Source organism: Kockiozyma suomiensis, assembly GCF_038497685.1.
Source record: "Kockiozyma suomiensis strain NRRL Y-17356 unplaced genomic scaffold V2V93scaffold_13, whole genome shotgun sequence".
NCBI classification, from domain to species: domain Eukaryota; kingdom Fungi; phylum Ascomycota; class Lipomycetes; order Lipomycetales; family Lipomycetaceae; genus Kockiozyma; species Kockiozyma suomiensis.
Genome location: NW_027117676.1, coordinates 173,696 through 198,991, shown reverse-complemented (window position 1 = coordinate 198,991; position 25,296 = coordinate 173,696). Strand labels below are relative to the sequence as shown.

General features: G+C 47.1%; 10 protein-coding genes across 10 annotated transcripts; 4 read left to right on the top strand and 6 right to left on the bottom strand.

Annotated features, from left to right (window-relative positions):
* Position 1: 1 nt before the first annotated feature.
* V2V93DRAFT_392389 (Aldehyde/histidinol dehydrogenase) lies at positions 2-1,694 on the bottom strand (the record flags this gene model as incomplete). Its single annotated transcript, XM_066912474.1, has 2 exons — positions 2-863; positions 919-1,694. 2 exons carry the CDS (start codon positions 1,692-1,694, stop codon positions 2-4), a joined length of 1,638 nt encoding a protein of 545 aa, XP_066763996.1.
* A 418-nt stretch (positions 1,695-2,112) lies between these two features.
* Positions 2,113-5,032, top strand: V2V93DRAFT_388088 (nuclear pore protein 84/107). Its single transcript, XM_066912318.1, has 5 exons — positions 2,113-2,302; positions 2,367-2,390; positions 2,442-2,448; positions 2,510-2,621; positions 2,678-5,032. The coding sequence occupies exons 1-5, from the start codon at positions 2,216-2,218 to the stop codon at positions 4,986-4,988; spliced, it is 2,541 nt and encodes an 846-aa protein (XP_066763995.1). The 5' UTR covers positions 2,113-2,215; the 3' UTR covers positions 4,989-5,032.
* On the bottom strand, positions 5,005-7,310 carry V2V93DRAFT_388087 (uncharacterized protein). The gene is made up of 2 exons (XM_066912317.1): positions 7,204-7,310; positions 5,005-7,143 (listed from the first exon to the last, which is right to left on the bottom strand). The coding sequence occupies exons 1-2, from the start codon at positions 7,246-7,248 to the stop codon at positions 5,083-5,085; spliced, it is 2,106 nt and encodes a 701-aa protein (XP_066763994.1). The 5' UTR covers positions 7,249-7,310; the 3' UTR covers positions 5,005-5,082.
* Positions 7,311-8,172: 862 nt separating this feature from the next.
* On the bottom strand, positions 8,173-9,580 carry V2V93DRAFT_382055 (Glutamate/Leucine/Phenylalanine/Valine dehydrogenase-domain-containing protein; the record flags this gene model as incomplete). The annotated part of the gene is made up of 2 exons (XM_066912138.1): positions 8,173-9,399; positions 9,449-9,580. 2 exons carry the CDS (start codon positions 9,578-9,580, stop codon positions 8,173-8,175), a joined length of 1,359 nt encoding a protein of 452 aa, XP_066763993.1.
* Positions 9,581-9,925: 345 nt separating this feature from the next.
* V2V93DRAFT_374128 (uncharacterized protein) lies at positions 9,926-13,488 on the bottom strand. The gene is made up of 4 exons (XM_066911163.1): positions 12,704-13,488; positions 11,471-12,639; positions 11,029-11,409; positions 9,926-10,998 (listed from the first exon to the last, which is right to left on the bottom strand). Exons 1-4 carry the CDS (start codon positions 13,202-13,204, stop codon positions 10,077-10,079), a joined length of 2,973 nt encoding a protein of 990 aa, XP_066763992.1. The 5' UTR covers positions 13,205-13,488; the 3' UTR covers positions 9,926-10,076.
* Positions 13,294-14,246, top strand: V2V93DRAFT_69815 (uncharacterized protein). The gene is made up of 2 exons (XM_066912769.1): positions 13,294-13,602; positions 13,665-14,246. Exons 1-2 carry the CDS (start codon positions 13,466-13,468, stop codon positions 14,080-14,082), a joined length of 555 nt encoding a protein of 184 aa, XP_066763991.1. The 5' UTR covers positions 13,294-13,465; the 3' UTR covers positions 14,083-14,246.
* Positions 14,247-14,460: 214 nt separating this feature from the next.
* Positions 14,461-17,417, top strand: V2V93DRAFT_327682 (fungal-specific transcription factor domain-containing protein; the record flags this gene model as incomplete). The annotated part of the gene is made up of 2 exons (XM_066907569.1): positions 14,461-14,595; positions 14,679-17,417. The coding sequence occupies 2 exons, from the start codon at positions 14,461-14,463 to the stop codon at positions 17,415-17,417; spliced, it is 2,874 nt and encodes a 957-aa protein (XP_066763990.1).
* A 286-nt stretch (positions 17,418-17,703) lies between these two features.
* V2V93DRAFT_374119 (uncharacterized protein) lies at positions 17,704-19,107 on the bottom strand. Its single transcript, XM_066911162.1, has 2 exons — positions 18,775-19,107; positions 17,704-18,703 (listed from the first exon to the last, which is right to left on the bottom strand). Exons 1-2 carry the CDS (start codon positions 18,898-18,900, stop codon positions 17,828-17,830), a joined length of 1,002 nt encoding a protein of 333 aa, XP_066763989.1. The 5' UTR covers positions 18,901-19,107; the 3' UTR covers positions 17,704-17,827.
* Positions 19,108-19,283: 176 nt separating this feature from the next.
* Positions 19,284-23,030, top strand: V2V93DRAFT_374114 (fungal-specific transcription factor domain-containing protein). The gene is made up of 2 exons (XM_066911161.1): positions 19,284-19,617; positions 20,845-23,030. The coding sequence occupies exons 1-2, from the start codon at positions 19,587-19,589 to the stop codon at positions 22,698-22,700; spliced, it is 1,887 nt and encodes a 628-aa protein (XP_066763988.1). The 5' UTR covers positions 19,284-19,586; the 3' UTR covers positions 22,701-23,030.
* Positions 23,031-24,066: 1,036 nt separating this feature from the next.
* On the bottom strand, positions 24,067-25,227 carry V2V93DRAFT_374109 (uncharacterized protein). Its single transcript, XM_066911160.1, has 2 exons — positions 24,545-25,227; positions 24,067-24,488 (listed from the first exon to the last, which is right to left on the bottom strand). The coding sequence occupies exons 1-2, from the start codon at positions 25,084-25,086 to the stop codon at positions 24,191-24,193; spliced, it is 840 nt and encodes a 279-aa protein (XP_066763987.1). The 5' UTR covers positions 25,087-25,227; the 3' UTR covers positions 24,067-24,190.
* Between the last annotated feature and the right edge of the window lie 69 nt (positions 25,228-25,296).

Here is a 25,296-nt window from a genome sequence, read left to right as displayed (position 1 = left end):
TTTAGTCGAAATTGCTAGGGTAGAGGACCTCAGTCGTATCAGTGAAAGTTTCTTTAATGTTTCGAATACTCACAAATCTGAGTAAGATATTTCCGCTGCCGCTTTTATCGTTAGTTCCCGACTGGCGTGCCCCGCCGAACCACTGCTGGCCAACAACAGCGCCCGTGGATTTGTCGTTGATATAGAAATTTCCAGCACTATTGCGAAGCTTACGACTAGCAAGTTCTATGGCTTCGCGCTCTTTAGCAAATACGGATCCAGTTAGAGCATAATCAGAAGACAGGTCGATTGTGTCCATGATACTCTCATACTCTTCATCCGGATACACATATACGGCCAATAAAGGCCCGAAAAATTCTTTGCTGAAGACATAATGAGAAGATTCTTTAGATACAGCAATTGTCGGATATACATAATAACCGCGGGATATGTCTGTTACACCTCCGACTATAATTTCAATTGTGTCATCATTTTGAAGGTCTTGGAAAATCATATCCAACTTTTTAAAAGAGGCCTCATGAATAACGGGTCCGATAAAAGGTGTCAAATCTGAGGGAGGTCCGACTGTCAGCTTCTGAACCTCTGAAACAAGAAGCTTACTAAATCCGCTCCATAATGATTGCGGAATGTAGGCGCGAGAGGTTGCTGAACATTTTTGTCCTTGATACTCGAAAGCTCCACGTACAGTGGCCTTTGCTGCAGACTCAATATCAGCTGATGAGTGAATAAGATGGAAGTTTTTCCCCCCTGTCTCTGCCACTATTCGAGGAAATGACCGGAATTTGGTCAAATTTTGAGCAATTTGCTGATACAGTTGCTGGAACACGCCAGTGCTACCAGTGAAATGCAACGCAGCAAACATCCTAAAGACAGTGATGTTAATGATATTCTCTTTTTTTGCAAAGGATTACGTCGTACCTTGAAGATAGAACTTCATTGGTGACAACAACCGGATCGCCTGGTATGAAATTTATTACTCCAGCTGGAAGTCCCGCCTCAACAAAAATGTTATATAAAAGATAATTAGAGAGCACGGCCGAAGGGGAAGGTTTCCACAGTATCGTATTACCCATCAAAGCAGGAGCAGCAACGAGGTTTCCTGCAATAGCAGTGAAATTAAAAGGTGTGATAGCGTAGACAAACCCTTCCAAAGCTCTATACTCTGCTCGATTCCAGATTCCAGGTGCAGACTTCTTTGGCTGCTGTGCGTACAACTCTTGGGAGTATAACGCATTGAATCGAAGAAAATCGATAAGTTCGGCCGCGGCGTCGATTTCAGCCTGATAAACGTTTTTGCCTTGGCCAATCATAGTGGCTGCCAACAGCTCATAGCGATATTTAGTGGAAATCAGCTCCGCTGCTTTGAGGAATATAGCAGAACGTGCACTCATGGGACTAGATTCCCAGCGATGTTTGGCCCTCTGCGAAGCAACAATCGCTTGTGCAACATGCTCCACGGAGGCCTGACTAGTAATAGCCACGCTCTGCGAGTGGCTTGCAGGATTTGTTGTGGTGACTGCATTATCGTCGACATAGATACTAGCACCCCCGATGACAAGTGGAATGCGTAGCGGTAGTTGAGATTGCAAAGACGTCAAGGCAGCTGCAAGTGACTCACGAGCAGATGATCCAGGAGCATAGGCTTGTACCGGCTCGTTAGAGATAGGCGGGATCTGAAAGGTTCCAAGTGACATGGCTGTAGCGGTGATTCTAGAGGTGGTTCTTCTGGATGGGTGTAGCAGCGATACTAGAGCAGACTCTTCAGGAATATTATAACTGATCTTGCCTCACTTCGAAACTACGCTCGGCCGAAAGCTTCAAATTCGAAAGAAATATAATCACACAATATGTAAATATTCAATTAATAACAGGTGGCAATGAATTTAGAGAGATTGCCAACAAAGCAGCCGCCTTCTCTCCCAATCCCACCTTCACTTCATTTCAGGCACAAGCCTTAAGCCACAAGCCACAGACCACAAACTGCAAGCCACATTGATGATCCATCGCGTAGGTGCGGCTCATTTAGCTTTGTATATCCCCTTACCCTGAATGCATAATCGTGCAAAATTTATAAATAATAACAAAGTTTACTCTGAGCTTACACAACTAAAACTTCACGATTATACAGCAACATAATCGCCAGCGACGAATTGCACCGTGTCTAATACTTTAGCTTTCACAAATATTTGTTGACTCTATTTCATTCGAATGAGGAATGGCTATCGAAGTTCTTAAGGCACCAGAGCCCGCCCCTGGGAGCGCCCGAAGACCTAGAAGAGCCTTACCTATCCGGCAGGCACGCGTATGTGATTTTCTTTAACTACTTTGTATTGAGTCGGTTACTAATCCTTTCCTCTCAATTTTAGTACGAAGAATCTAGATTTCAAAAGGTATGTATTGATCTCTGTTAACGATTTGCATCTTTACTGACTACTTCTTAGGAAAAATGTATGCAAACCTAATATAGTCGAAGTTATCTACATCAGCTAATGTTGGTGCCTTACTATAGTGAACGATGATTTTTCAGAACTAGATGAATTTGCAAGAATATTTGAGACGATTAACAATGCGCAAGATCCGTTTGGTGTTGTGCGCGGATTCATGAATGTGGCATCGTCACGGTTAGTGTACTATACCTTTCAATAATTATTGCAGCAGCTAATTCCAAAGGTGACAGTGTTGATAAGCTAATATCAATTGATGCGCCTACTGAGGATATTACAGCGTGGTCTTTGGAGAACAGCACATGGGCTCTTGTTGACGACCTATATTCATATCGTGTTGCCCCCAGCAAGCCTTCGATTCCGATATTCACCACCACCTCAAACACCATAGCAGAAGAGTCTTTTTATCGCCAGAATAGTGCAGCTCGTGAGACGTTAATTGTAATCTCATGGCTTCAGAAACACGGAATACCGTCGGCGCTGAGAAACATAAACACTCCCAAGCCAGAAATTCGGGGAATCAAATGGCAGTATACCCGAGCACATACGAAAAAGGCAAGCGTGGCATTTGGAGGTTTTTCAGGCATTACCCAACAGATATCAGAAATCAGAAGTTTAGACACTGATGCCCCGTTGCGCGAGAATGCCAATATTGCCTTCGAAGATGCAAGCTACGAGCACGATTTGTTTCGATATATCTTCAGCTTGCTTCAGCGTGGAGATTTTGCTGCTGCTAGTTCTGTATGTGAATCTACTGCAAATTTTTCACTTCTTGCTGCAATCAACGGTCTTGTGGAATATCGCGATCCTCTAATGGATGGCGTTGTTTTAGGACCCGAAGAAAATATCCCGCGCGGAACAAAGCGGAAGGCTTTGTGGAGAAGAATGTGTCTTCAGCTTTGCAAATCTTCGAAACTAGATAAATACGAAAGAGCTATTTATGGACTGCTGTGTGGAGATCTAGACAGCGTTCTTATGGTTAGTGAAGGATGGGAGGCGCAGCTTCTTGCTTATTCTCAACACCTGGCCGCCGCCCAATTGGAAAATTTTTTCAGTGCCACCGATCGTTTAAACATATCTTCTAGCAGCTTGCGTAATTTTCCTCAAAGCATGCAAAACGCGACACTTGGAGATGTTCTACGTATATTGGCGAGCTCTACGAATACTGTTGCTGAGGTACGGTCTCAGTCGGAGGCCCCATTCAGATATCTGCAAGGATCAATCATCAATAATGTTGTCCATATGATGATTTCAGACGCGCGTTCACAAATCGAGCAGAGTTTGACTGAAGATTTGGAGATATCAAACCCCATACTAGGAGAACGCTACATGCTTCGGTTTTTAGCGCATCTAACCCTTTTTCTGCGTGCTATTGGTATGCAATCGAGCGTGTCGGAGGATGACGTGATTTCGGTTCTACAATTCTATATAGAGGATCTGGTAGTGTGCGGTAAGGGAAAACTAGTTCCTCTTTACGTCGCTCAACTTCCTCCAGATGCAGCAGTAGAAGCCTACTCTTATTTACTTGCCGATATTGCCGCCGACGCGCAAGCTCGAGCAGAGCAGTTTGCCTTGGCAGATAAGTATGGTCTTGATCTCGCAACAACACTAAGAAGAACCGTTCAGCGCGTATTTGATGACTTGGAGGACCGCTTTCCTACGATTTCGAGCTCGGCTGAATTCGATTTTTCTGAGACTGCTACTGATGACGAAGGTCAACTTGCAGGTTCATTGTTATGGCTTGTTGATGCGCGTATGTGGAATGATGTGGTTGAGTCTGCCAATGCATTATATGCGAGGTTCCTGCTTGCGGGACGAATTGGCGCTGCGCACTCATTTCAGAAGAAGCTTTCAACTTCCCAGGTTCGCACTGCACTTGATAGTCTTTTGCAAACTGGTGCAGAAAGCGAAATGGAGGATCTTATGGTTGACGCAGAGTCAGAGTTTAGATCCGAAGCTCTTGAGCGTTTTCAGTCGCAAAAGGCGCGGGCGGAGTTTGACCAGTATGAAGCTCTGATAGGAGCAATAAAAATGGTTAAAAAATGGGACGACTTAATGGCTACCAAACCTGCACCGAATACTGCGTTAATCGCGCGGACTTCAAATCGAAGAGATACTGGTAGCGGGAACGAAGGCAGTAATGACAAATTTATGCACTCGTGGAAGGTAAAAGTACAGGCCTTGCTGAATGAGATTCAAAATCCGCTGATTGAGTTTATTGAACATTGGATGGTGGATATAGAAATGAAAGCGATTGAGGATGGTGATAAGACGCAAGCCAACGCAGTTCATAGGTTACGAGTTTTGTATGTGCCTTACATATTATTTGAAATTCATAGAGTTTTTATGGATGCTGCTGCTGCGAAGACGTCGTATGCTCTGCGTTCGTTTGAAATTGTGAATTTGGTGGCAGAAGGATCGGACGAGATGGGTCTTAGTAGATTGCTGATTGAAAGTGAGAGGCTAGATGAGTATCTGGTCACTGTGGCTCAGTGTGCTCTGGTTGCTGGTGCGGATCCTGCTAATGGGTTATGGCGAGTATGATGCTTGTATATAGGGGTATAGTAGTAATGCATAAAGATTGTAACCTAAATTTTTCATAACATTAATTACACATATACAGGAATGACACATTTATTTACAGATTCTGATCTACACCAAGCTCGCTGGCAACAGCAGTTTCATTTTGGTTCACCTGCACGACTGGTGTAGCTGACGGTGGCGCTCGAGCTTCCTTACCTTTCGTCTTTTTTAAAAGAACATCTTCAAGTTTTGCAAATGGCTCCGGAATCTCATAACTGATCATCGTATCGCTAAACTTTCCTTCCAGTTCCATTTCTTCGATATAAGATGTACATCTAGCTAAATTTTCATTGCAAAATTCTTGCCAGGCGCGTACCTTTCCCATTTCGCCAAGTTCTGATAACCTTTGCTTTTCGATCTCAATCATATAATGAAACTTGACGAGGACTTCAATAGGCAATTGATCAAATATAAGCTTAACGACAGATCCTTGGATTAGAGGCATATGACGAAGAGGCTCCGGGTCTAACAACGGTACTCCGAATTTCATTCCTGGAAGGAGGTCTTCGAGGTCATATCCTAAAGATCTTAGTCGGTCAGCAAGATATCCGAGCATGCGCAACATGGCGGCGCGATCGGCGTCTTTAACGTTTTTTCCATGACCCGCAAAAGATAGATGCTCAGAGTATGCGCCTAGTCCTGTCGAGGGAAGGAATAAAGGCGTAACTCTTGTTTCAAATTGGTAACTAGCTTGCTGACGAGTGATCCATTGACGTTCAACGTATAGTGGCCAGCCAATGGCATTCAAATAGAATTTAAACGGTTGAAGTTCGATTTTATAGCCAATTCCGGGGAATTTCAAATGCCTGATTTTCAGCTGATTAGTGATTCGGGTAGGCTCAAATAAATGTACTTCAAAATTCATAGAGCCGCTAGGATCAAGACGACCAATTCGTTCAAGATCACGGTTGATATGGCCTTGTTTGCCAAAAATGCCGAGCGCCTTTCGGCGCTCCTTTTTCTGCCCTTGTCTTGCCTTCTTCTTATCTTCTTTTATCGCGAGCTGACTCTTGTTTTTATTGTCTTTCTTTTGTAGACGTTCGCTTAGCAACTCTGTCTCTGTTCTGGCAGATATGTGCTGTTGGTGGAATTTAGATCGATTTCCTTTTTGACCATGAATGAATTTTTTTTTCACTCTGGAATCGGGGTATGGATTGGAAATTGATTTCGGACGCGAGCGTAAGTCAAGATCGTTTGAAATTTCCGACGGCGAAAGAAAGAAAGGGGACCAGGGTGCACGTATCGAATCACCAGATGATGTATCTGAATTATCCTCATTGAAGTCTTTTTTTTGTCGCCAACTAGCTTTAGAGCTTGTACCGAATCTTCGAATGCCAAGGAAGCCACTGAGTTGATTATTTAGTGCTAGAGCATCGGCCATTATACGAGACCGCCGCTTAAGAGCTTCAGGCTTGGTTTGTTCCCTTTTTTTTGTCAAGCGTGGAACGATGTTCTTGCTTAACTTTTCCGCTAGTGTGCCCTCTGCGGTGAGATCCAGTTCAATATCTTTTTTTTGGACAGCTGCTGTATTTAATGAGATAGTACTGGCGCCTCTTGCTTCGTCCCTCCGGACGAGCAACGGATGTCGCTCATAAACGGTATTCATCGGCCTGATATTTCTCTCAATTTCATCTTCGGCGTACGTAAATCTCGTACCATCCAACCCAACATATATAAAGCATGGTCTCAAAATTTTGTATAGATTGACACACGCTATCGTGGCTTTTGTTCTACCTTTCCTTTTAGTAGTCTTTGGATGAAAAGTAAGATTCTTTGGATCAAAAAAAATCAAAACATCTGGATCATCCGACTCAACTCCGTATCCAGAAGGTTGGTCGTTTGGAAGTGCAACGAAGTGTGGAGAAAAACAACCTACAGGCGGGTCGCGAAGATGAACTGATCGGTAGCGTTGACGCAGGTACTCCGGCTGATGAGGTGCGATATTGTTTTGCTGTGTGAGCCCGGGAGTGAACGAGCTTACACTGTCTTTGTCAAAGAACGTTTTCGATGGTGGGACGTCTGAGCTTGAACCCCTAGAGATACTATAACTTTTTTCTTTGCTGCGTCTGGATTCTTCTCGCGCGGGTGCGCTGGTCGAGAGAAGACGATGGGGGCGCTATTAAAAAGAACAATGTCAGTAAAGAAGAGCTGGGGTATAGATAGACGAGAAACTTACAGCCCCGGAAAAAGCACTAGACAATGATCTAGCCCCGCGCGGCATAGTGTGCAGAGAAACCACGGCTAGTCAGCCTGTAAAGGCTATCAATATATCTGATCTTTTTGATTAACCTGCTGCGAGGGTTTCAATATAATACTAATCACGTGATAAATATAGTTTGAGTAGCAATTTAAGTACAATACCCTTAAAGTGTTGATAATTTTAATGAAAGAGCCAGGAGTCATCCCCAGGAATAAAATATTATGGTGCTCAAAAAATGACAGGGGCGTTGATTTCTGAATGCAAATTTGTTTGTATAGTTTGATATATTGCGAATATTGAACTGACAGATAGGTTGAGGAATGGTTTACGACGACTTATGTCTACAGAATAGAATTAAGCAAAGTAAAGGAACAGGACTCTTCAGTCATATTCAAACAGATTTCTTTCTTCCTGTAGTCATTAACAGCTTTTCGAGTTTTCAATTCGCATTGTTAGAGAGAAGACTTGAGCTATCATAGTAGCATTATTAATATAATAGCGAAATATAAGGATACAACTCTTGCTTGTTCCAAGCCATCACCAACTAATACAAGCCGACGATATCTCGGAACCCACAGTCTGGACTTTGAAACTCATGAGACGCCCATCAAACAATTGAGGTATTCGTTCCTTAGATCATTCAAGCTCACCGACCGAGGCCAGAGCCTTGGAATTACAAAAAAAATTTAATACTTGAAACAACGAGTCGAGAGCGAAAACGGCCCGGCAGCCGCCGCAGCAAGGTTTTTGTCTTGCCCTTCTTGGGAAGGTAGATGAGGGACCGAGCGGACGCCACGAATTTTGTTTGATGAGTACCTTGATGAGTCAAATCAAATGGGTTAATTTAATGCTAAAAGCTCTATAAAAATGATAATAGCAATATTCTCCAAGAAGCAAAGTCAATTCAATAAGCAAAACAAACAGCTACATAGAACAAAATCTAATTTAGTAGAAATCACCCTGGTCAAGCATTGCCTCAGCGACCTTGACAAAGCCAGCAATGTTTGCGCCCTTGACAAGCGAAGGCAAGCTGTCGGTCTTCTCAGACGAGTATTCGATGGCAGTGTTGACGCAGTTCTCAAAGCAGTTGATCATGATTGCCTTGAGCTTGGCATCGACCTCCTCACGAGTCCAGCTCGTGCGGGCCGAGTTCTGCGCCATCTCGAGACCCGAAACAGCGACGCCGCCGCAGTTGGCAGCTTTACCGGGAGCATACCAGATTCCACCAGGAGCCTTGATACGCTCAGTCTCAAAGACATCGATAGCCTCCATGGTAGAGCCCATGTTGGAACCCTCGGCGATAAACTTGCAGCCGGCGGCAACGAGCGCCTGGGCTTCTTCGGCCGAGACCTCGTTCTGGGTAGCACACGGGAGCGCAATGTCGACAGAGCCAACCTTGGCCCACGGGCGAGCCCCAGGGATGTAGGTAAACTTGCCAGACTCAAAAACGGACTCGAGTGATGCGAGATCCTTATGGAGAAGCTTAGCGTCTGCGATCTGGCTGACTTCTTCGGGGGTGAAGCCACCCTTGGAGGCAATGAAGACGCCCTTTGAGTCAGAAAGCGAGACGACGGTAGCGCCGAGCTCGATGGCCTTTAAAGCCGCAAACTGAGCGACATTGCCGGATCCCGAGATGGCGACGGTCTTGCCAGCAAAGGAGTCACCTGGCTTCGCATAGTCGAGCATTTTTTCGACGTAGTAGATCAGACCATATCCAGTAGCCTCTGGTCGAATGAGAGAGCCGCCCCAGCTGAGGCCCTTTCCGGTGAGCACGCCCTCAAAGGCATTGCGGTAACGACGGTAGGCACCGAACAAGAAGCCAATTTCACGACCACCGACGCCGATATCTCCCGCGGGGACGTCAGTATCCTGGCCGATATGACGAGAGAGTTCACGCATGAAGGCTTCGCAGAAGCGGCGGATCTCGCTGTCAGATCTGCCCTTGGGATCAAAGTCAGCGCCGCCCTTGCCGCCGCCAATGCTTAGGCCAGTAAGAGCATTTTTGAAAATCTGCTCGTAGCCGAGGAACTTAAGAATGGAGAGGTTGACAGAGGGGTGGAAGCGCAAACCGCCCTTGTATGGACCTAAAGCGGAATTGAACTGGACTCTGTAGCCGCGGTTGATCTCGATCTTGCCAGCATCGTTCTGCCAGGTGACGCGGAATTGGATGATCTAGAGAGAGTTATAGAGAAGTAGATACAGTCAGACAAAAGACACATACTCGCTCAGGGATGGAGACAACGGGGATGCAGGCTTTGAGGACAGGCTTTTTCTCGAATAAGGTTGAGTTTTCGAGGGTGAGGAGCAGCTCGTTGTAGGCTTGCTCGAATTCAGGCTCTGAGGGCTGGACCATTTTAGGGATAGAGAGAGGTAGAGATAGAAAAAGATGAGTATAGGTGTAGTTAAGAAAGGTAATGACTGCTATGGAGCAGAGCGATGGAGGAGGTGACTAACTTAAGTAGCCCCCGAAGTCGGCGTATGTTCTCTCAATTCGAAAGAGGCCAGTGCGGAGCCTCCGCGTCGGTGGCGTTCTCGGCTCGACTTGGTCTTTGGCCCTTGTTTTGCTCTTCGCCCTTTGCTCTTTTCGCGCCTTCCTCGCTCCTTTTTTTTATTTGACTTTTTTTTCTTATCTTGTATCTGTGCGTGGAGATAGCGCTAAGTTTGTTGATTGGCTGGCGCCAAGATTAAAAAAAATTAAAGCTGCAAATAAAAATGAAAAAATGAAAAAGAAAAAAAAAACGGAAAAAAAGGGACAAAAAAAAACTTTTTCTTAAGCTCGCGTCACTCAATTTCGTAATTTTATTTTCTACGCTTGTCGTCCCATGACTTCTTCACTCTCTCCTCTTCTCTTACACTACTCGACCAACCGTAGAATTCTGGCTCTTGTCCACAGTCTGCACTCGTCGCAGAGATTTTCCTGCCGCAATTTGCTCCAGTAGCGCTCCGCGACCAACCCCAACCGCTGCCGCTCCTGTTTCCCCGGCCGGTGGCACAATTGGCGCCGGTGGAGGAGGCGGCGGCGGCGCTGGTGCTCCAAAGATTGGCGGCGCTGGAGGAGCGGGTGGTGCCGGTGACGCAGCTGGTGCAGGCGCCATGCTTCCAAACAGCATCGACGCCAAATCTGCTGGCGAAGGCTTCTTCACCCCGTTAGCGTCCGCAGTTGTAGATCCCATTCCACCCTCATCATCAGAGTCAGACTCTGACGAATCGTTCACTCCCCACCCGTCATCCTCATCCTCATATCCCGAATGCCCACGCTGCTGTCGTCTCTGTACATCCAGCGCAGCCCTATCCGCAACATCTAACGAGTTCATACTACTATTGCTAACAATCTCCGGCCTTGTCACCGCCGGCACCGTCGTTGCGGCAACACTTCTCGTCGCGGAAACTGACACCGGAATCGCAGCCGGCACTGACGTAGGCCGTACAGGCGACACATCCCTCTCCGCATTAAAGTAATCCGCCTCTTCATCATCCGCCTTTGCCGGCGTAGGTGGCTCATCAAAATTCACCGGTTTGTAATTAGACGCCGAGGTCGTCGCGTGCATTCCAAAGCCTTCAGGCTGTTCCCTTTTTACTTCCTCGTCTTCTTGCACCGGGAATGGGTTACGCGTGTTGTGGCTCCCTGATGCAGTGCGTTGTTGCGTAGCCGGCGACGAGAAAACCGCTTCGCCATTGCTTTGTCTTGAGGAAAAATACGCCTCTGGCTCTTGCGCTGCGGTTTGCGGAGATAATGTCTGCGCAGGTGGAGCTGGCGAAAATGCATTTGATTGAGGCGCAGGAGGAGTGAATGCATTAGACTGGGGTGCAGGAGGAGAAAATGCATTAGACTGAGGTGCAGGAGGAGAAAATGCATTAGACTGAGGTGCAGGAGGAGAGAACGCATTCGTGCGCGGTGCTGACGATGCTGGTGCCGCTGCCGCAGGAGTAGCAGCTGGTGTACCAGTACTCTTTCCCTGTCTCGAAATACCCAACGCAGCAAGTCTCTCATTCATCCTTCGTTCAGCTTCGGCTTTAATCCACGCTGATCGCTCTTCGGGGGTGCGGAATTGCGAATAATTTGCTGTACCGCTGTCACTCGAAGCAGAATGTGCAGCAGCAGCAGGAGCCGGTGATAAAGAAGAGGGCGACTCTCGGTAGTCTGTTCGTCTTGCTGGAGATCTCGATGAAGTGCCGTTGCGTCTAAATAAACAATTAGTATCAGCGCCCCATTCAACTGCCAAATTTTGAGATTGTAACGTACCCTCTCGCTGATGCCACTGCCGTATTCTGCTCTAGACCCTTGACGGATCTCGATCGTCGGTTCAGCTCAACAATCAAATCCCTGACCTCGTCTTCCGTTCCAACCCCTTCTTCGAACATCTGTCGTTCTCTCGTGATTTTAAAATCGGCGCGCGATTCGCGTAGCATACCTTCAATCGACTCCTGCACTGCCCGAACACCTTCCTCCACATCTCTAATCATCTTCTCATTCTGCTCTTTTTCATTATATACTTTCGTGCTCTCCTCCGCCACACGAAGCTCGGCGCCGTGCTCGTCGTCGGCATTAATCCCCGCATCAGCAGGTTTACCCGTCAGCATCGCCATTCTTGACTGCAGAATTGCCAAAGATTTAGCCTTGCGCCTGTCAGCGTCGGTAACCCGACCACCAGGACCAGTACCAATAATTGTGGATCCCGGATGAGCTTTGACGTCTTTTAGACGAAACAGCTCCAACTTTGCGTCGGCAATTTTATTGCCGATTCCCCTTGCGCGACCGACGAGCACCGGTAAACGGTCAGTTAAAAACTGCAATTGATTCCGCAGTGCGGCTTTCTCGCTCGCTGCATCGCCGGTATTCGATGATCCATACTCATTGATATCATCCTGCATATTTCGAATCTTTCGAATCAAATCGTCAGCTTCGTCGCGATCACGCGAGTCAAGATACGAGTCTTCGTTGAATGCAAAATCATCTTCGGCGTCAAGCGCGTTGAGTAGAATTTGCTTTTCACGGATTTGCTTGCGCAAATATTCTAGCGTCTCACCTTTGCTGATACCGGAAGGCACAACGTTACCACTATCGTTTGACGAATTCGATGGTGCAGGCGATGAAGTTCCACGATTACCATTGTTGCGACGTCTAGAAGAAGACACAAATTGAGCTACATCGTCATCGTTATTCTTAAAAACCGTGGCATCTTTCTTTGCGTCGATGGCATTCGAGCCCGTGTCTCTGAACGAACGAGATTTGAGGTAAGAGACACCGGTACGCTGCGCTTGTAGACCGCCTGAGGCGCGACGCTGGTCGGCATCGCTACGAAGAAGCGACTTGATTGCCGAGACGGATTCGGTGAGATTGCGAGTTGACGGGGGTACGAGTTCAGGTGGAAGACGGTCTGGGACGGCGAATCCGTTAAGTCGACGGTAGACCTAATACGCACCAATTGTTAATACACTAAAAATAAAAACAATTGATGTAAACATCAAAACATACGAGATGCATTGCGACTGAAAACTCCGACTTGTTGAGTCTTCCTCTGTCCTCCGGATCAGCAAGCGTCCAGATCTTCTCCAGATCCGATCTATCGAGACCGCTCTGGCCCATGATTTCGACCGCCGTCTGACCGCTAATAAATCCACGTCCAAGACCATCCCATGCATCAAAGATATCGTCAAAGATTTTCTTTTCGCTCTTCGTAATGGCCCATGAGATCTTGCCCGCCGCACCGCCAGGAGCACCCGTTACCTGCGGCATCATCAATGTCGACATCATCTGAATACCAGTTTGCTGAGGTTGAAGATACTGAGGCTGCGTCTGCTGCTGCACGTACTGCTGCTGAATATGCTGAGGCTGGAGCTGGAACTGCTGCTGGAACTGCTGTTGAGGTAGTTGTGGTACCTGCGGCAGTTGCGGGACGCCGCTTGCGCCAAGCTGCGGCATCATACGCGACTGCAGCGCCTGCATGCCTGGCAGCATCAAGTAGTCCTGCTGCATACTCGTCAATTAAGGAGGAGGTTGCGTGGCTTAAAGATGTGGAGAAAGTGGATGAGAGAAGTGTATGCGGGAGGAGGCTTGCTTGCTGCCCTCCTGTATCTGGTATCTCGACTCAAGTTCTCAAGAATAAGTTACCCGGCCAAAGTATAAAACTGTTACCCGGTTTTGAATCTACTTTTTTTTTTCTCCCAGCAAAATGGCTTACACGTAGATACACTAATATATATAGACAACCAGCGCAAGGCACGGCAGATATTCAAGATGGTGCGAGCACTGAAACATCATGAGCAAAAACTGCTCAAGAAGGTCAATTTCCTTGATTGGAAGGGTGATAATAATCACCGCGATGCAGACGTAATGCGGCGGTACCATGTTGAAAAGCGCGACGATTACCACAAGTGGGTACTTTTCTGGCTATATCATAAAAGAGAGAATGCTGATAAAGCGCTAAATTCAATAGGTACAATAAGATATGTGGACAGATTCGGCAACTAGCTAATAAGCTGGCTCAACTGCCCCCAGGAGACGCAGTACGCACGAAGCACGAGCAGCTGCTTCTCGACAAACTCGTGAGCTTGGCGATTCTACCAGCAGGCACGAACAAAATCTCTTCGCTTGAGAAGCATGTCACTGTATCTGCCTTTTGTCGGCGACGGATAGGAGTAGTGATGTGCCGGTTACGAATGGCGGAGACAATATCTGCGGCAGTGAAATTGGTTGAGCAGGGCCATGTGCGAGTAGGTCCTGAGATTGTGACCGATCCAGCATATTTAGTGACCCGCAGTCGCGAAGATTATTTGACGTGGGTTGACTCGAGCAAGATCAAGCGCACGATTATGTCGTATCGCAATGAGCTGGACGATTTTGATTTGCTGTAATTGTACCGTTTTTTTATTTTTGGGGGGCGGAATCGGAGTTTGATAGCCAATGTATTCTTATAGATTATATAACACGATCCTGTAAGAAATCGTGCTGAACTGCAACAGGCCTTGCGGTAAGTCTTCAATGCATATCAATATCAATATGGTATAAAGGTGTTCAGTAAATCCATAAATTAGGGTACAGGGTTGCTCAAATGTTACCCGGCTGATTACCCCGCAAAAAAACAGAGTGGTTCTTGAGGACCAAAAAGTGCGGAGAACGCTGGAAATCTATGTTCGACTTGCGCTTTCTAGCTCGCTCCTCCTCTTTCTTTCGGTCATCCTTTCTTTATATCTTAGTTCTCTTATCTTATAGCCAGTTAGATTTTTTTATTGATGACCACCAGAAACGACATTTTTGTCTATGAGCCCCCGGTAGCCGACTCGCAGCAGCAGTCTTCCGCAGTCCAGCCTTCCGCTCTAAAACGCACAGCTCGTGCCTGTGTCCGCTGCCGCAAGCAAAAGCTCAAAGTACGTCTATTTCTTCCAAAAATTTTAGTTTATATTTTCCTCTGTTACTCACTCGAATCTAACCCTCTGTTCCTTGTCGCCAGTGTGACAGCTATCGGCCTTGTGCTCTCTGCGTTCGCGCAAACGTCGTCTGTGTCAGCAGGCCTGAAACAGAGTCAAAGAAGAGCACATCGACTACCTCACCCCCGGCGGCATACGCTCTTGTACCAACCTCGGCCGCGACACCCACAACACTCCATAAAAGCGGCAGTGTTACAAGCACGACCTCAAGCTCCAGCAGCGGCGCGAACGCTCTGCCGTCAATGGCCTCACTCACAGAATCGATGCGCATCTCTCTCCCTCCACCTCCATCTTCATCCTATGCTTTTCGCCGCTCATTCTCCGTCGCAGATTCCTTCTCGGAAGATCTACCGCCGGCAAAAATCCAGCGCCTATCCTACAATGATTCGCAAATTTATTCGCCATCTACCGATAGACCCCGCTCGCTCTCTTTTTCTACCGGCACTCGGCCCTCTGTTTTCGAAGACAATTCATACAACTCTAGGCAACAACAGCAGTCCTCTCCATTTTTACCAGCAGCATCGGTCTCATTGGCTCCCAATGGACACCAGACTCTGACAAAATCGCTACCAGATAGCGTTGAGGATAGTTCTAGACAGCCTCTCAATGGCACTTCGCATTCTGTTCTCCAGCGGGACCTACCCCTTCCATCAGCACAACAGCCTCTTTCAATTTGCACCATCTCTACTTCACGGCCTGCCGATAGAGACTGCAAAAGTTCAACTCCTTCAAACAGCGTCGTCTCTGATTCTGCCGAATCTATCTCCGCTCCGTGGTCTCACACTCGGCCGACAACCGCATCTCTTCTGTCTCAACTTCCCCCGCGATCCCTTGTAGATTACGCAATCTCCGTGTATTTTAATTCATTCCATTGGAGTGTCTTTGTTGTCCACCAAGGTGCCTTTATGGACCGGTATATTACTCTCATGGACACTTTTGAATCAGATCTCTCGCTCGTGCCAAACACCGACAGCGAGTTCACCTTTGCATTCCTTCTTCTAACTATTACTTCGGTGGGAGGTAGTTATGCTCTTTTGCATCCTGCACGTCGGAAGAGGGCCTCTGCCATATACGAAGAAAAGCTCGCGGGTGCTTATGCTATGGCTCCTCCTGATTTAAAGTACGACATCGACATTGTCTTTTCTCAACTTCTTGCCGTTATTCGTATACATCTTTTTGACATGCTTTCTTGCTGCACCATAGCATCAGTACAATCTTGCATCTTGCTTTCGCACTTCTATGGATTTCATGGAAATCCATCTCTGGCCTGGACGATAGTTGGAAATGCGATTAAAATCACACACGCCTTGGGTCTGCATCGCAAGAGCTCTGCTGTTGGCGAGACACCAGCCGCTGTTGAGATTCGACAGCGAGTCTTTTGGGCTGTGTATTGTCTTGATCATTTCACTACTATAGCCTATGGCTTGCCGCCTGGTCTTATTGACAACGATTGTGACGTCGATATACCTTCAGACAGTGAGGCTCATGGTGCCGCTAAGTGTCACAGTCACAATATTCCTTTTATTTCTATTGAAGATGACATTAGACCATCAACATTTGGCTCAAATGTGACGCTGCTGACTTACCAGACACTCCAAGTGCAATATTACATCATCATGAGCGATGTCATCACTAGCCTCTACAGGCAAAAGACTGCTAACTTTTCAGAGCATATTGAGCAGTTTAGTGCTAATTATGGAGTGCATCGCTCAACATCTACCTCTGATAGAATTGAAGCATTTATCAGGACTGCTCAACGTCTTGAAGCCAAGATAAAGGCTTGGCATCAAGAGATCCCAAGTGCTTTGAAGCTCAAAGACGATGGATCTTATGGTGGTGTCGAATTTGATGGAAGTGGTGGGGTTGATCAAGATGACGATAACTCTGCAGATGATATCTATGAACGGAGGCAGCAGACTAAGAATGATGTGTTTTCCGTCGAGGCTCTCTTGCTTGAGCTCTTTTATACCAATGCTATGATTCTCATTCACCGACCGATGCTGGGCTTTTCGGTTAAAAACAAAAAACCCTCTATCGAGGATCCATTCAGTCAGTCTGCAGATACATGCTGGCGTGCAGCACTGCGCACGGCAAGACTATCAAAGCACCCCTTTTTTTCTACGAGTCGGCAAATCCATATCGTTGCTAGTGTTAGCTTACTCCTGTTCACCGCCGGAGTTCTGCTAAGTATTTTCGGATCCAGTGAGCCGCTGAGTCAGTGTGCGCTAGAGTCGAAACTAGGCTTAAGTCGAATCATTCAGATGCGCAAGGCTTTGCGAAACAGAGTTGCACTCGCCGAGCCTGGTAGTCGTATACTAGAGAGCCTAGCTCGCGTTGTCATGGAGAAAGAGATGGAAAAGATTCTATCTGGAGACGGTAATATGAGTGCTGCCTCCATGTCTGGTGTGCGTGATATCGATGACGATCGTAGCGCGGCGGCAGCATTGACTAGTTTGAGCTATCAGCTTGCCCATGGAGGAGGGTCGAGCCCTAATGGCGATAATGCGACTCCTGAACAGTCGGCGCCAGCTGTTGTTGCTTACTCTGGCAATGGCAGACTAACTAACACCGAGAAGATCAATGGAGGTAATGATAAAGCAAAGACCGAAAAGTCGAGGTCAGAAAATGTTTTGGCAGTAATCGCTGATGGGGAGATTGAAGTTATCGAGAACCTAAAGTTCAAATTGGTCTTGGCAAGTTTACAACCTAGTAAGTTTGTCGTTGAGTGTCCGGCCTTGTATTTGTTATACCAACGAGGCTAACTTTAATCTATAGTTATTTTTGAGAGTGGTAAGACCGCATCGGTAAATGAGTGTTGTGCTGGAATCGATGATCAGCCGCGGCAGGCGTGGATATGGTCTACTACTACACCTTATGATTTCAACCTTGGGTAATATTTTGGAAAATTACTGAAAAAAATATTGCTGATAAACCTGTTTTATGATAATGATGGCGATGTAGGATTTTGTATTATTTGTTTTTTCTATATAAGGTTTTCTGTAAAAATGGAGAAGTGGGTTACCGTCTAATGGGATTGAAAATGGATTGAAGGGAATCAATTGGTTTGGGAAATAAGATAAAGCGAGTCAAATTGCAGTAGTATCTATTTACACTTACAAAAAGATAGCATCTAACAGTATAGTAAGGAAAGATGAGAGAAAAAAATCAAGAGCTATATAATACAGAGAGCATTGGCGAGAGTAGCAGTTCCACCAGGGGCGTTCAAAGGCGCGGCAGTGAACAAGAAAGAGTACTTGTTAGCTTGAGAGCATTTCTGCGATAAATCCTCAAGATCAAGAGTTTCTCCAATCAAAACACCCCAGCAGGCAAGCAAGTACTCGTGCAAGCAATCATTCGTGCGCGAAGGCCAGGCTTCAAAGGCAGGTTGGTCGCCGCCGACAACGGAGAAGTACATGTCATGAAGCCAGAATTTCATCTCGTCGCCTTGGTCGATTCCGATGGCGTGCGGGACGGCGTGACCAGTTGGTTCTAATTCTGAAATACGTTTTTGAGAAAGTAAATCGTTGTATTTGTTCACCCAGCCGGTGCGGATGATCAAGATATCACCGAATTGGAACTCGACGTTTTGGAATTTTGCGATTTCCTTAATTTGGTCAAGAGTTATGGCGTAGCGTTCAAAAGGGTCGAAATTGATTCCCTTATGCTGAGCCCATTTTGCGAAATCAATAAGTACGCCACGGCCTACAATACCGTGTTTAGCACAAGCTTGCATACCGCATCTGGTAGACTTATTTTCGCCAATGATTTCATCACGCGTGAGACCGTTGTACATTACTTGGCAAGGGATATGTCCGAAATGTCTGAATCCATCGAATTGCGAGCCAGATTGAACGTTCATTACGATGCTGTCGTCGTGAACTAGAGCATTTGGGTTGGCGTTGATAGTGAATTGGACGGCAGGGCGAGCGAATGGCGGGTGCAGTGGAAGCGTGATGTCCCAGTTTAAAGAAGCCACGAGGCCGGTTGTCGGCTCTGTTGTTGCGACAGTCTTAATGAGGTCTGGCGAGAGTAAATTAAGGCGTCCGACCTGAGTTATGAGCGCGTGTTAAAGCCTATAGATGAAGTAGAGGTTTTTCAAGAGATGCGGGAGTAAAGTACCTCGTCGTCGGCTCCCCAGATCCAGGCTGCTTCTTTAGGGATACCATCTGGGTTGATAGCAATAAGTTCTTCCAGAGTTGGCAAAAACTCTCCCTTTTTGTAGGGATGTTCGAAATTTGTTGGCATAGCAGTAGTTGTTGCAAAGTAGGAGATGAAAGATAGTAAGGTGGTGAGAGGAGGTGGCCAGAGGACGAGACGAGCTTTAAATTATACAGAGAGAGAACAGTTTAAATTCACGCTTGGAAGAGAATGTTAATTTTTTTCTGGTGTAAGATAATGTAATAGGAAATACAGTTGACTGATATCAAAAGATGATCCGTGCAATTTGCAAAGTGTCGGGATCAGTTTTCTTGATTAGGGCTAGTCAAAATATAAGTTTGAAGAGTTTTCGAGGAATTTTAAGTTCAAAATATGACTGATATACTATCCATAATTATATAATAATAATTTTTTATTTTAGACTACGCCAAGTTACGATATCCAACCTAGTCTAGCTCTAGACTTGTTGATGGCATTCTGCACGCTCTGAGCAGCGAGATATCCTCCAAGCAATCCACCTAGATGACCTCCGTGGTCAAGTCCGCCCGAAGCGCGCTTCAGAAAGACAGACCTGGCGGCACCAATGGCGCTGAAGCCGGCGATGAGGAGCAGGCCGGTGTCGATGGAGAGCTTAAACATTGGCAAACCAATGATGCTGATCTCCATTGACGGTCTACGGACCGCGGTATACGCTAGCATGCCCATGCAGGCGCCAGATGCGCCAATGGAGGGCACGGCGACGCCTTTGAGAATCAAAGATCCGATGGCAGAAAATGGCACGCAGATTGCGTAGACGGCTAGAAGGTTAGGATAACCATCAAGACGCTCGATGAAGGAGCCAAAAGAGTACATTGCATAGCAATTGAAGAAGAGGTGCATGGCATTGCGGTGAGAGAAAGCGGAGACAAGGATACTGAGAGCGGGAGAGAGGGGTGTTGAAACGCGGTGAGTCTGCTGCAGGATATCGAGGCGGAGGTATCCGTAGCGGACAAGAAGAGGAGTGAGAGCTGGGACAGAACGTTTGAGGGCGAAGAGGGCTACGTTTGCGGAGACAAGGGCGACGGTGACTGGTGCCTCAGACGATTTGAGGACACGGTCTATAGCGGGGGAGGAGTCGGCGAGCGAGACGAGGGCAGAGGAGCCGTAGAAGAGAGCTGTTCCAAGGCCGGCTGCGACAGCCGAGAAACGGAGGAGGAAGGCAGGGTAGGAAGGAGAAGAGCGTGGGGAAGAGGTGTAGGAGAACAGGAACTCGTCGTCGCGGTTCGAGTCCGGGGGTCTACCTCTATTGCTGCTGCTCTGATACAGACGCCGTAATGTCAGTCGCGGGGTTCGTAGCGAGGAGCGGCATAGAGCGGTGCCGCGGGCGAGGGCCATGACGCGGGCAAAGAGTGTATTGTTTAGGTGAAGGAGCATCGAAAGGCATCAGAGCGAGCTTTACACGCATCCGTGCCGGCGGGACAACTGCGGCCGGTGCGGCTGCAGTTTATTTGGTTATTTAATCATTTTTGGGTTTTCGTCGGCTGCTGAGTCAGCGCTGATATTGTTCCGTCTTCCGGTGTTCCCCGGAGAGCCCCACCCCTCCCCCCGCACAGCGCTATGCTGGGGACCTAGTTCCAGCGCAGGCCTCCACCGCGGGGCTGCTGCTTCCCGCCTCCTCCTCCTCCTCCTCCTCTCCTTCTTCCTCACCTTTCCCGCGTCTCATGCAGTCCGTTCTTGCGCTCGACCCCCGCGACGGCGACTCGAGGCCTCCCGTCGCTATCCAGCCTCCCGATCGTCGCTACAAGTGCTCCTTCTGCGCCCGCGCATTCTCTCGCTCTGAGCACAAAAACCGCCACGAGCGCTCGCGTATGTCCCCTGCTTTTGCTGCGACTGTGCTGTCTCTGTCTCTTTTTGCCTCCGCTTTTTCTGTGTTGCCGAGTGACTTTGTGTAATTTGGGCGACAGCAGTGCTTCCTCGGCTGCTGCTAGTACTTTTTTTCTTGCAACAAACATTATCGCACGTCGTCAATGCTAACGTTAACTTCTGCGACAGACACCAAAGAGCGCCCCTTCAAATGCGACCGCTGCCGTAGCACCTTCGTTCGCCGTGACCTTCTCCTCCGCCATGTCCGCACCGTGCATGCCGTCAAGCAGCCTGCAAATATTCCGGACCGCCACGAACCCGAGCCTGACCTCGAGCCTGACCACGACCACGAACCCGAGCCCGAGCTGCCCAGCCCGGACCATCTTCTGCCTGACCACGACTCCACCCAAGTCAGCGTTCACGAAAATGGTACCGAAAACGTCCAGGAAGAGAATCCAGAAATATCTGCCGCCGTCCTCATGACCCGCCTCGCGCGCTTCCCGCAGTGGCGCGAACCGCCGCCGGTCCCCGACGACGGCGACCTCCATCTCCTTCTGAGAGAGACGCTGCTCTCCCTCGACCCTTCGGGTGCTGTTCTGGCAGACACCCTGCTGCCTTTTCACCACGATCTCGCCGCTCATCTGTCCACCTATTTCTCCATGCACCATCCTTTTCACCCTTTCATCCACCTCCCCACCTTCAATCCGCATGACACACCGCGACCTCTCCTCCTTGCCATATTCTCCCTTGGAGCCCTCCCCACCGCAAAGGACCTCGCCTCGCGACTCCACGTTGCATCAAAAATGATGGTCAATTCTCGCATTGATACTGACGGCTTCTCCTCTCGTTCGGCCCCGCTCTGGGTATCCCAAACCGTACTCTTAAACACCGCCTTTGCTGCCTGGTCCGGTGACCCTCGTGGTCTCGAATTTGCCTGCTCGGTTAAAAGCTTCCTGGCAAATCTTGCCTCGGGACTTCGGTATGAGCTTCTCCGACGCTCTCCGAAACCGCTCATCACAAACTCGGCCGCTGAAGATGACGAGTGGAGAAAACTGGAAGCTATGCGTCGAACTTACTTTGCCATCTACGTCTTTTTCGCTCAGCTTACTGCTGTTTTCAACTTTTCGCCAGCCATTGCAAACTGTGAGCCGTTCAACATCACTTTGCCTTGCGATGAAGAAGTGTGGAATAGTACCACCGCCCTGCCGACGACCAGTGGCACAAACTTTCGCACGGGTCTTGAGCGTATTTTAAATGGTCAGCATCTACATTGCTCTAGCTTTGCGCGACGAGTTCTTGCCGCGGCTCTCTACCTTGAATGCTGGGCCGCGAGCACTTCCGGCAGTCTCTTCCCTGCGCGGCCTGAGCAACTCGACGGTCTGCTGTCATCATTTGTACGCGTCATTCATGCCGATGCAACCGGGGGGCTACTGCGTGCCACCGACGCGACTTGGAAGCTAGCTCGTATGCAAGTTGTCGGTCTTGATCTTAGTCCTGTTGCTGAATCACTTCGCTACCACGAAATTAGCGACCTCGTGCATGTCCTGCGTGGTCTTAGTGCAAAAGTTGTCCGTATTCCACCTGTGAGCCCTGCAGTCGGCTCGCCGTCGGCACCTGATCCACTTGCTCTCGCTGCTGAAATTTCTCTCAGTGTGTTGTTTTCAGATTCACTACAGGCGCCACGAGGTGCCGGAGGTATCGACGATATCATTGTCGAGTGGCAGTGCTGTCTCTTCCTTATGATCTGGGTACGTCGTCTAGAGCTCGACATGGGTGTTACGCAGCACTCAACCGGTCTTTACTCGCGCGCACCTCACGAGCGCGAACTGGATATTCTTCAACGTATCCGTTCCTTGCAAGCCGACGAGCGGCGTCGGTTCCCTCATGAAAAAACCGATCCTGATCAGCGACTATCTGTCTTTGTCGGCTCATGGTGGGCTAGACATGGTGCTAGCAATGTCTTGGGCGGTTGGGGTATTCGATCTGTTCTTCGCGAGGCTGTCGGTGCCTATGCTGATGTTCTGCGGGCCGAGTTTGCGACATGATTTGAATTATTTTCAATTTTGCCTTAGGATATTTTGTTTGCCTTTTTGTTTTTTAGTCAAGTTAGTCCTTTTTTTTTTTTTTTTGTTTTTGGTAAGTATATTAGGTATCGTATGGAGTCTAGTTTGAATTGTTTTATCTATTATTATTTTATTTATACTTGTTTATAATTTGTTTTTATATGTATGATATCGGATGAATGGAAAAGGAGTCGCGTCAAGCAAGCAAGTAGTAGAATTATGTGGAGATAAATTAATATGACCTGCAAAACTGTAGCTTCTTTCGGGGTAGGAGTTGGCCCGCAACTGGCAATTTGTGAAACAAAAATAAAGTCAAATAATAAAGTTTTGACAGGCCCTCTAGTCACCAACTAGACCCGTTTTGATTAGCAGTGCCCTACTGAACCACCCTTTTTGTAATCCGATCGTCTCATTTTTCAAGAGTGGAGTGAAATTGAGAAGTGGAGAGCTGCGATAGGTCTCTGGTATGCTAACAGACACCTGCAGTCTTGTCGAATACACTAGTGCAACAGCTTTTTGCTCTGTCTCTAACACATTGGATTAGTATGCCGCCACCACCATCAGTGGTTGCAAACTGCGGGCTCCATCCATATTCTGCACTTTTTGCTGAATAGCGTGAAATGTACTCTGTCTCGGTTGATGGGAGCGTTTATAAATCATAAACAGCCTATTACGCATATGTTGTCATTGTTTAGAAGAAAGCAAACAGATCTGGGTGATTTCGCATCTCGACCTTTCAAAGTAGCCGTGAGATAAGAGTAGATTAATATGAGCGTGCCTACTATACTTAGGGAGAGCCGTTACAAGGCAGTATCGGAGACTGTTGGAATAGTCTGGAGGGGGGCCACCTCTGACATCAATAGGTTCGGGCATTAAAGTTAAAAGCCTATATAAAATGATGAATATTGAGATAAAGTCATCAATCATCTCCCAAGCTCACGATCATCCTACAGAACAGATAACTTAATGGAATTTGCAACGTGAATAGTCATGTGACCATTGCATATGGATAATGGTCATCTAGATATTATGAAGTCTAATTTGTTTCTTGCGGTTTTTTAATGGCTTCCATATATGAGGTCAATTAGTATATTTGATTTAACCTATTTCTAATGATGATGACATATATATAATCTTAGTTAATGCCAAACCTTAGAGTGAATTACAGTGAGCAGGAGAGAGAAAATAACAGCTAGGACCATACTAAGGAAAAAGCACCGTTTCCCGTCCGATCAACTCTAGTTAAGCTCCTTTAGGCCTACTTAGTACTGCGGTGGGAGACCACGCTGGAATCGTAGGTGTCCTAGTTTTTGGCTGTATAATTTTTTATTAGATTTTTTATTTTCGGAGGAACTTTAGAAAATTCGCTTCTCATTTTGAGACTAAACATATTTATCGAAGTAAAAGGGAGACTAGCCTGGGGTATAAAAAAAATAATAAACATAATTAGCAGAAGGTACCGTCACTCGAAATTAGCGACAGGGTCCCCCGATAGGGCCAGAAACAGCAGCAGAGACAATACGAGTTAATGGTTGTAGATTGACTGCCTGTAGCTGATCAGGTAAAACAGATGTTCTTCTATATCCGATGGAAGAATCTCGTTGATACTCTCTTGAATGGCTGGCAGAGCGTGAATGAGCGCTAGAAGTGCTAGGAGTTCTGGGGCCAAAGTAGCCTGGAAGGAAAGTATTTGAAGATGTCCGGATTAAGAGTTCCTGAACTGCCGGATAGTGGGGTATTTTGTCACAGAAACTATGTCCGAATACGAATCTGCAGTTATTTTAGCTTAGAGTCGATATAGAGCTGAAAATAAAACTTAATCACACATGAAAACTCCCACTCCGAGAGCGCTGTTGTAGAAAAATGCAATAGCACAAACCACCAGCTTAATAATAGATAAATATATCCGGAGCTGGAGTATTATATTTTGCAAAGCTTCATCCGAAGAAGTATCAATTTGTTGCTGACGAGCTCTTCGCTGCTTTACCATCACTCTTCGAGGAGGCTCATACGGAATCACGGCCGTCCCGCATGGTGATGGATCAGGTTGTCTTGTCACCGGAAGATACTGTGAAAAGGTAGGAAGCTTATCTGAGGAGTCAACTAGAGTCAAGGATTCATGAGAGTTACTATTTGTCGGATCAGCAACACGAGAATAGCTTCCGTAGCTTGGCTGAATAGGTGATGCCCCTGATACTCGCTGAGCTCCACGTTTTCTCACAACAATCTCACTAGGAGGATTCCCAGAGACGTGTATAGGCATACCTACTGTATCTCGCAAAGCTGTTCTTGACCGATTGTTAACTTGAGCTGAAGGGCGTAAAGTCGTAGGGACTGAGTGGTGTCGGGCATTATTCAAATACGCCATTGCGGGTGGATGCTCCGAAATATGAATTGACTTTAATGATATTCACAAAATAAAAAATGGTTATTCTGAAGTTTTGTCCGTCTCGTATCAGGAGTAGAAGAATATTAGTAATTTCTCAGGATGATTATGAAGAGATTGATCTTATAATTAGTGAATGTTGTGTTTAGAAGTGAGCCTCACGCTTCGAGCAGAGATTAATGAAACTTAAAC

What these genes read in the sequence shown, in the direction of transcription:
- V2V93DRAFT_388088 (XM_066912318.1), top strand. Translation starts at nt 2,216, where the DNA reads ATGGCTATCGAAGTTCTTAAGGCACCAGAGCCCGCCCCTGGGAGCGCC. An exon ending in TACCTATCCGGCAGGCACGC is followed by an intron (nt 2,303 to 2,366) that starts GTATGTGATTTT and finishes TCTCAATTTTAG; the next exon opens with TACGAAGAATCTAGATTTCA. An exon ending in ATGAATGTGGCATCGTCACG is followed by an intron (nt 2,622 to 2,677) that starts GTTAGTGTACTA and finishes CAAAGGTGACAG; the next exon opens with TGTTGATAAGCTAATATCAA.
- V2V93DRAFT_388087 (XM_066912317.1), bottom strand. Translation starts at nt 7,248, where the DNA reads ATGCCGCGCGGGGCTAGATCATTGTCTAGTGCTTTTTCCGGGGCT. An exon ending in CTAGTGCTTTTTCCGGGGCT is followed by an intron (nt 7,144 to 7,203) that starts GTAAGTTTCTCG and finishes TCTTTTTAATAG; the next exon opens with CGCCCCCATCGTCTTCTCTC.
- V2V93DRAFT_374128 (XM_066911163.1), bottom strand. Translation starts at nt 13,204, where the DNA reads ATGCAGCAGGACTACTTGATGCTGCCAGGCATGCAGGCGCTGCAGTCG. An exon ending in TTTCAGTCGCAATGCATCTC is followed by an intron (nt 12,640 to 12,703) that starts GTATGTTTTGAT and finishes GGTGCGTATTAG; the next exon opens with GTCTACCGTCGACTTAACGG. An exon ending in GCAGTGGCATCAGCGAGAGG is followed by an intron (nt 11,410 to 11,470) that starts GTACGTTACAAT and finishes TTGTTTATTTAG; the next exon opens with ACGCAACGGCACTTCATCGA.
- V2V93DRAFT_69815 (XM_066912769.1), top strand. Translation starts at nt 13,466, where the DNA reads ATGGTGCGAGCACTGAAACATCATGAGCAAAAACTGCTCAAGAAGGTC. An exon ending in AAGCGCGACGATTACCACAA is followed by an intron (nt 13,603 to 13,664) that starts GTGGGTACTTTT and finishes TAAATTCAATAG; the next exon opens with GTACAATAAGATATGTGGAC.
- V2V93DRAFT_374119 (XM_066911162.1), bottom strand. Translation starts at nt 18,900, where the DNA reads ATGCCAACAAATTTCGAACATCCCTACAAAAAGGGAGAGTTTTTGCCA. An exon ending in TCTGGGGAGCCGACGACGAG is followed by an intron (nt 18,704 to 18,774) that starts GTACTTTACTCC and finishes CTCATAACTCAG; the next exon opens with GTCGGACGCCTTAATTTACT.
- V2V93DRAFT_374114 (XM_066911161.1), top strand. Translation starts at nt 19,587, where the DNA reads ATGGCACGCAGATTGCGTAGACGGCTAGAAG. An exon ending in ATTGCGTAGACGGCTAGAAG is followed by an intron (nt 19,618 to 20,844) that starts GTTAGGATAACC and finishes CTTCTGCGACAG; the next exon opens with ACACCAAAGAGCGCCCCTTC.
- V2V93DRAFT_374109 (XM_066911160.1), bottom strand. Translation starts at nt 25,086, where the DNA reads ATGGCGTATTTGAATAATGCCCGACACCACTCAGTCCCTACGACTTTA. An exon ending in CTCGGAGTGGGAGTTTTCAT is followed by an intron (nt 24,489 to 24,544) that starts GTGTGATTAAGT and finishes AAATAACTGCAG; the next exon opens with ATTCGTATTCGGACATAGTT.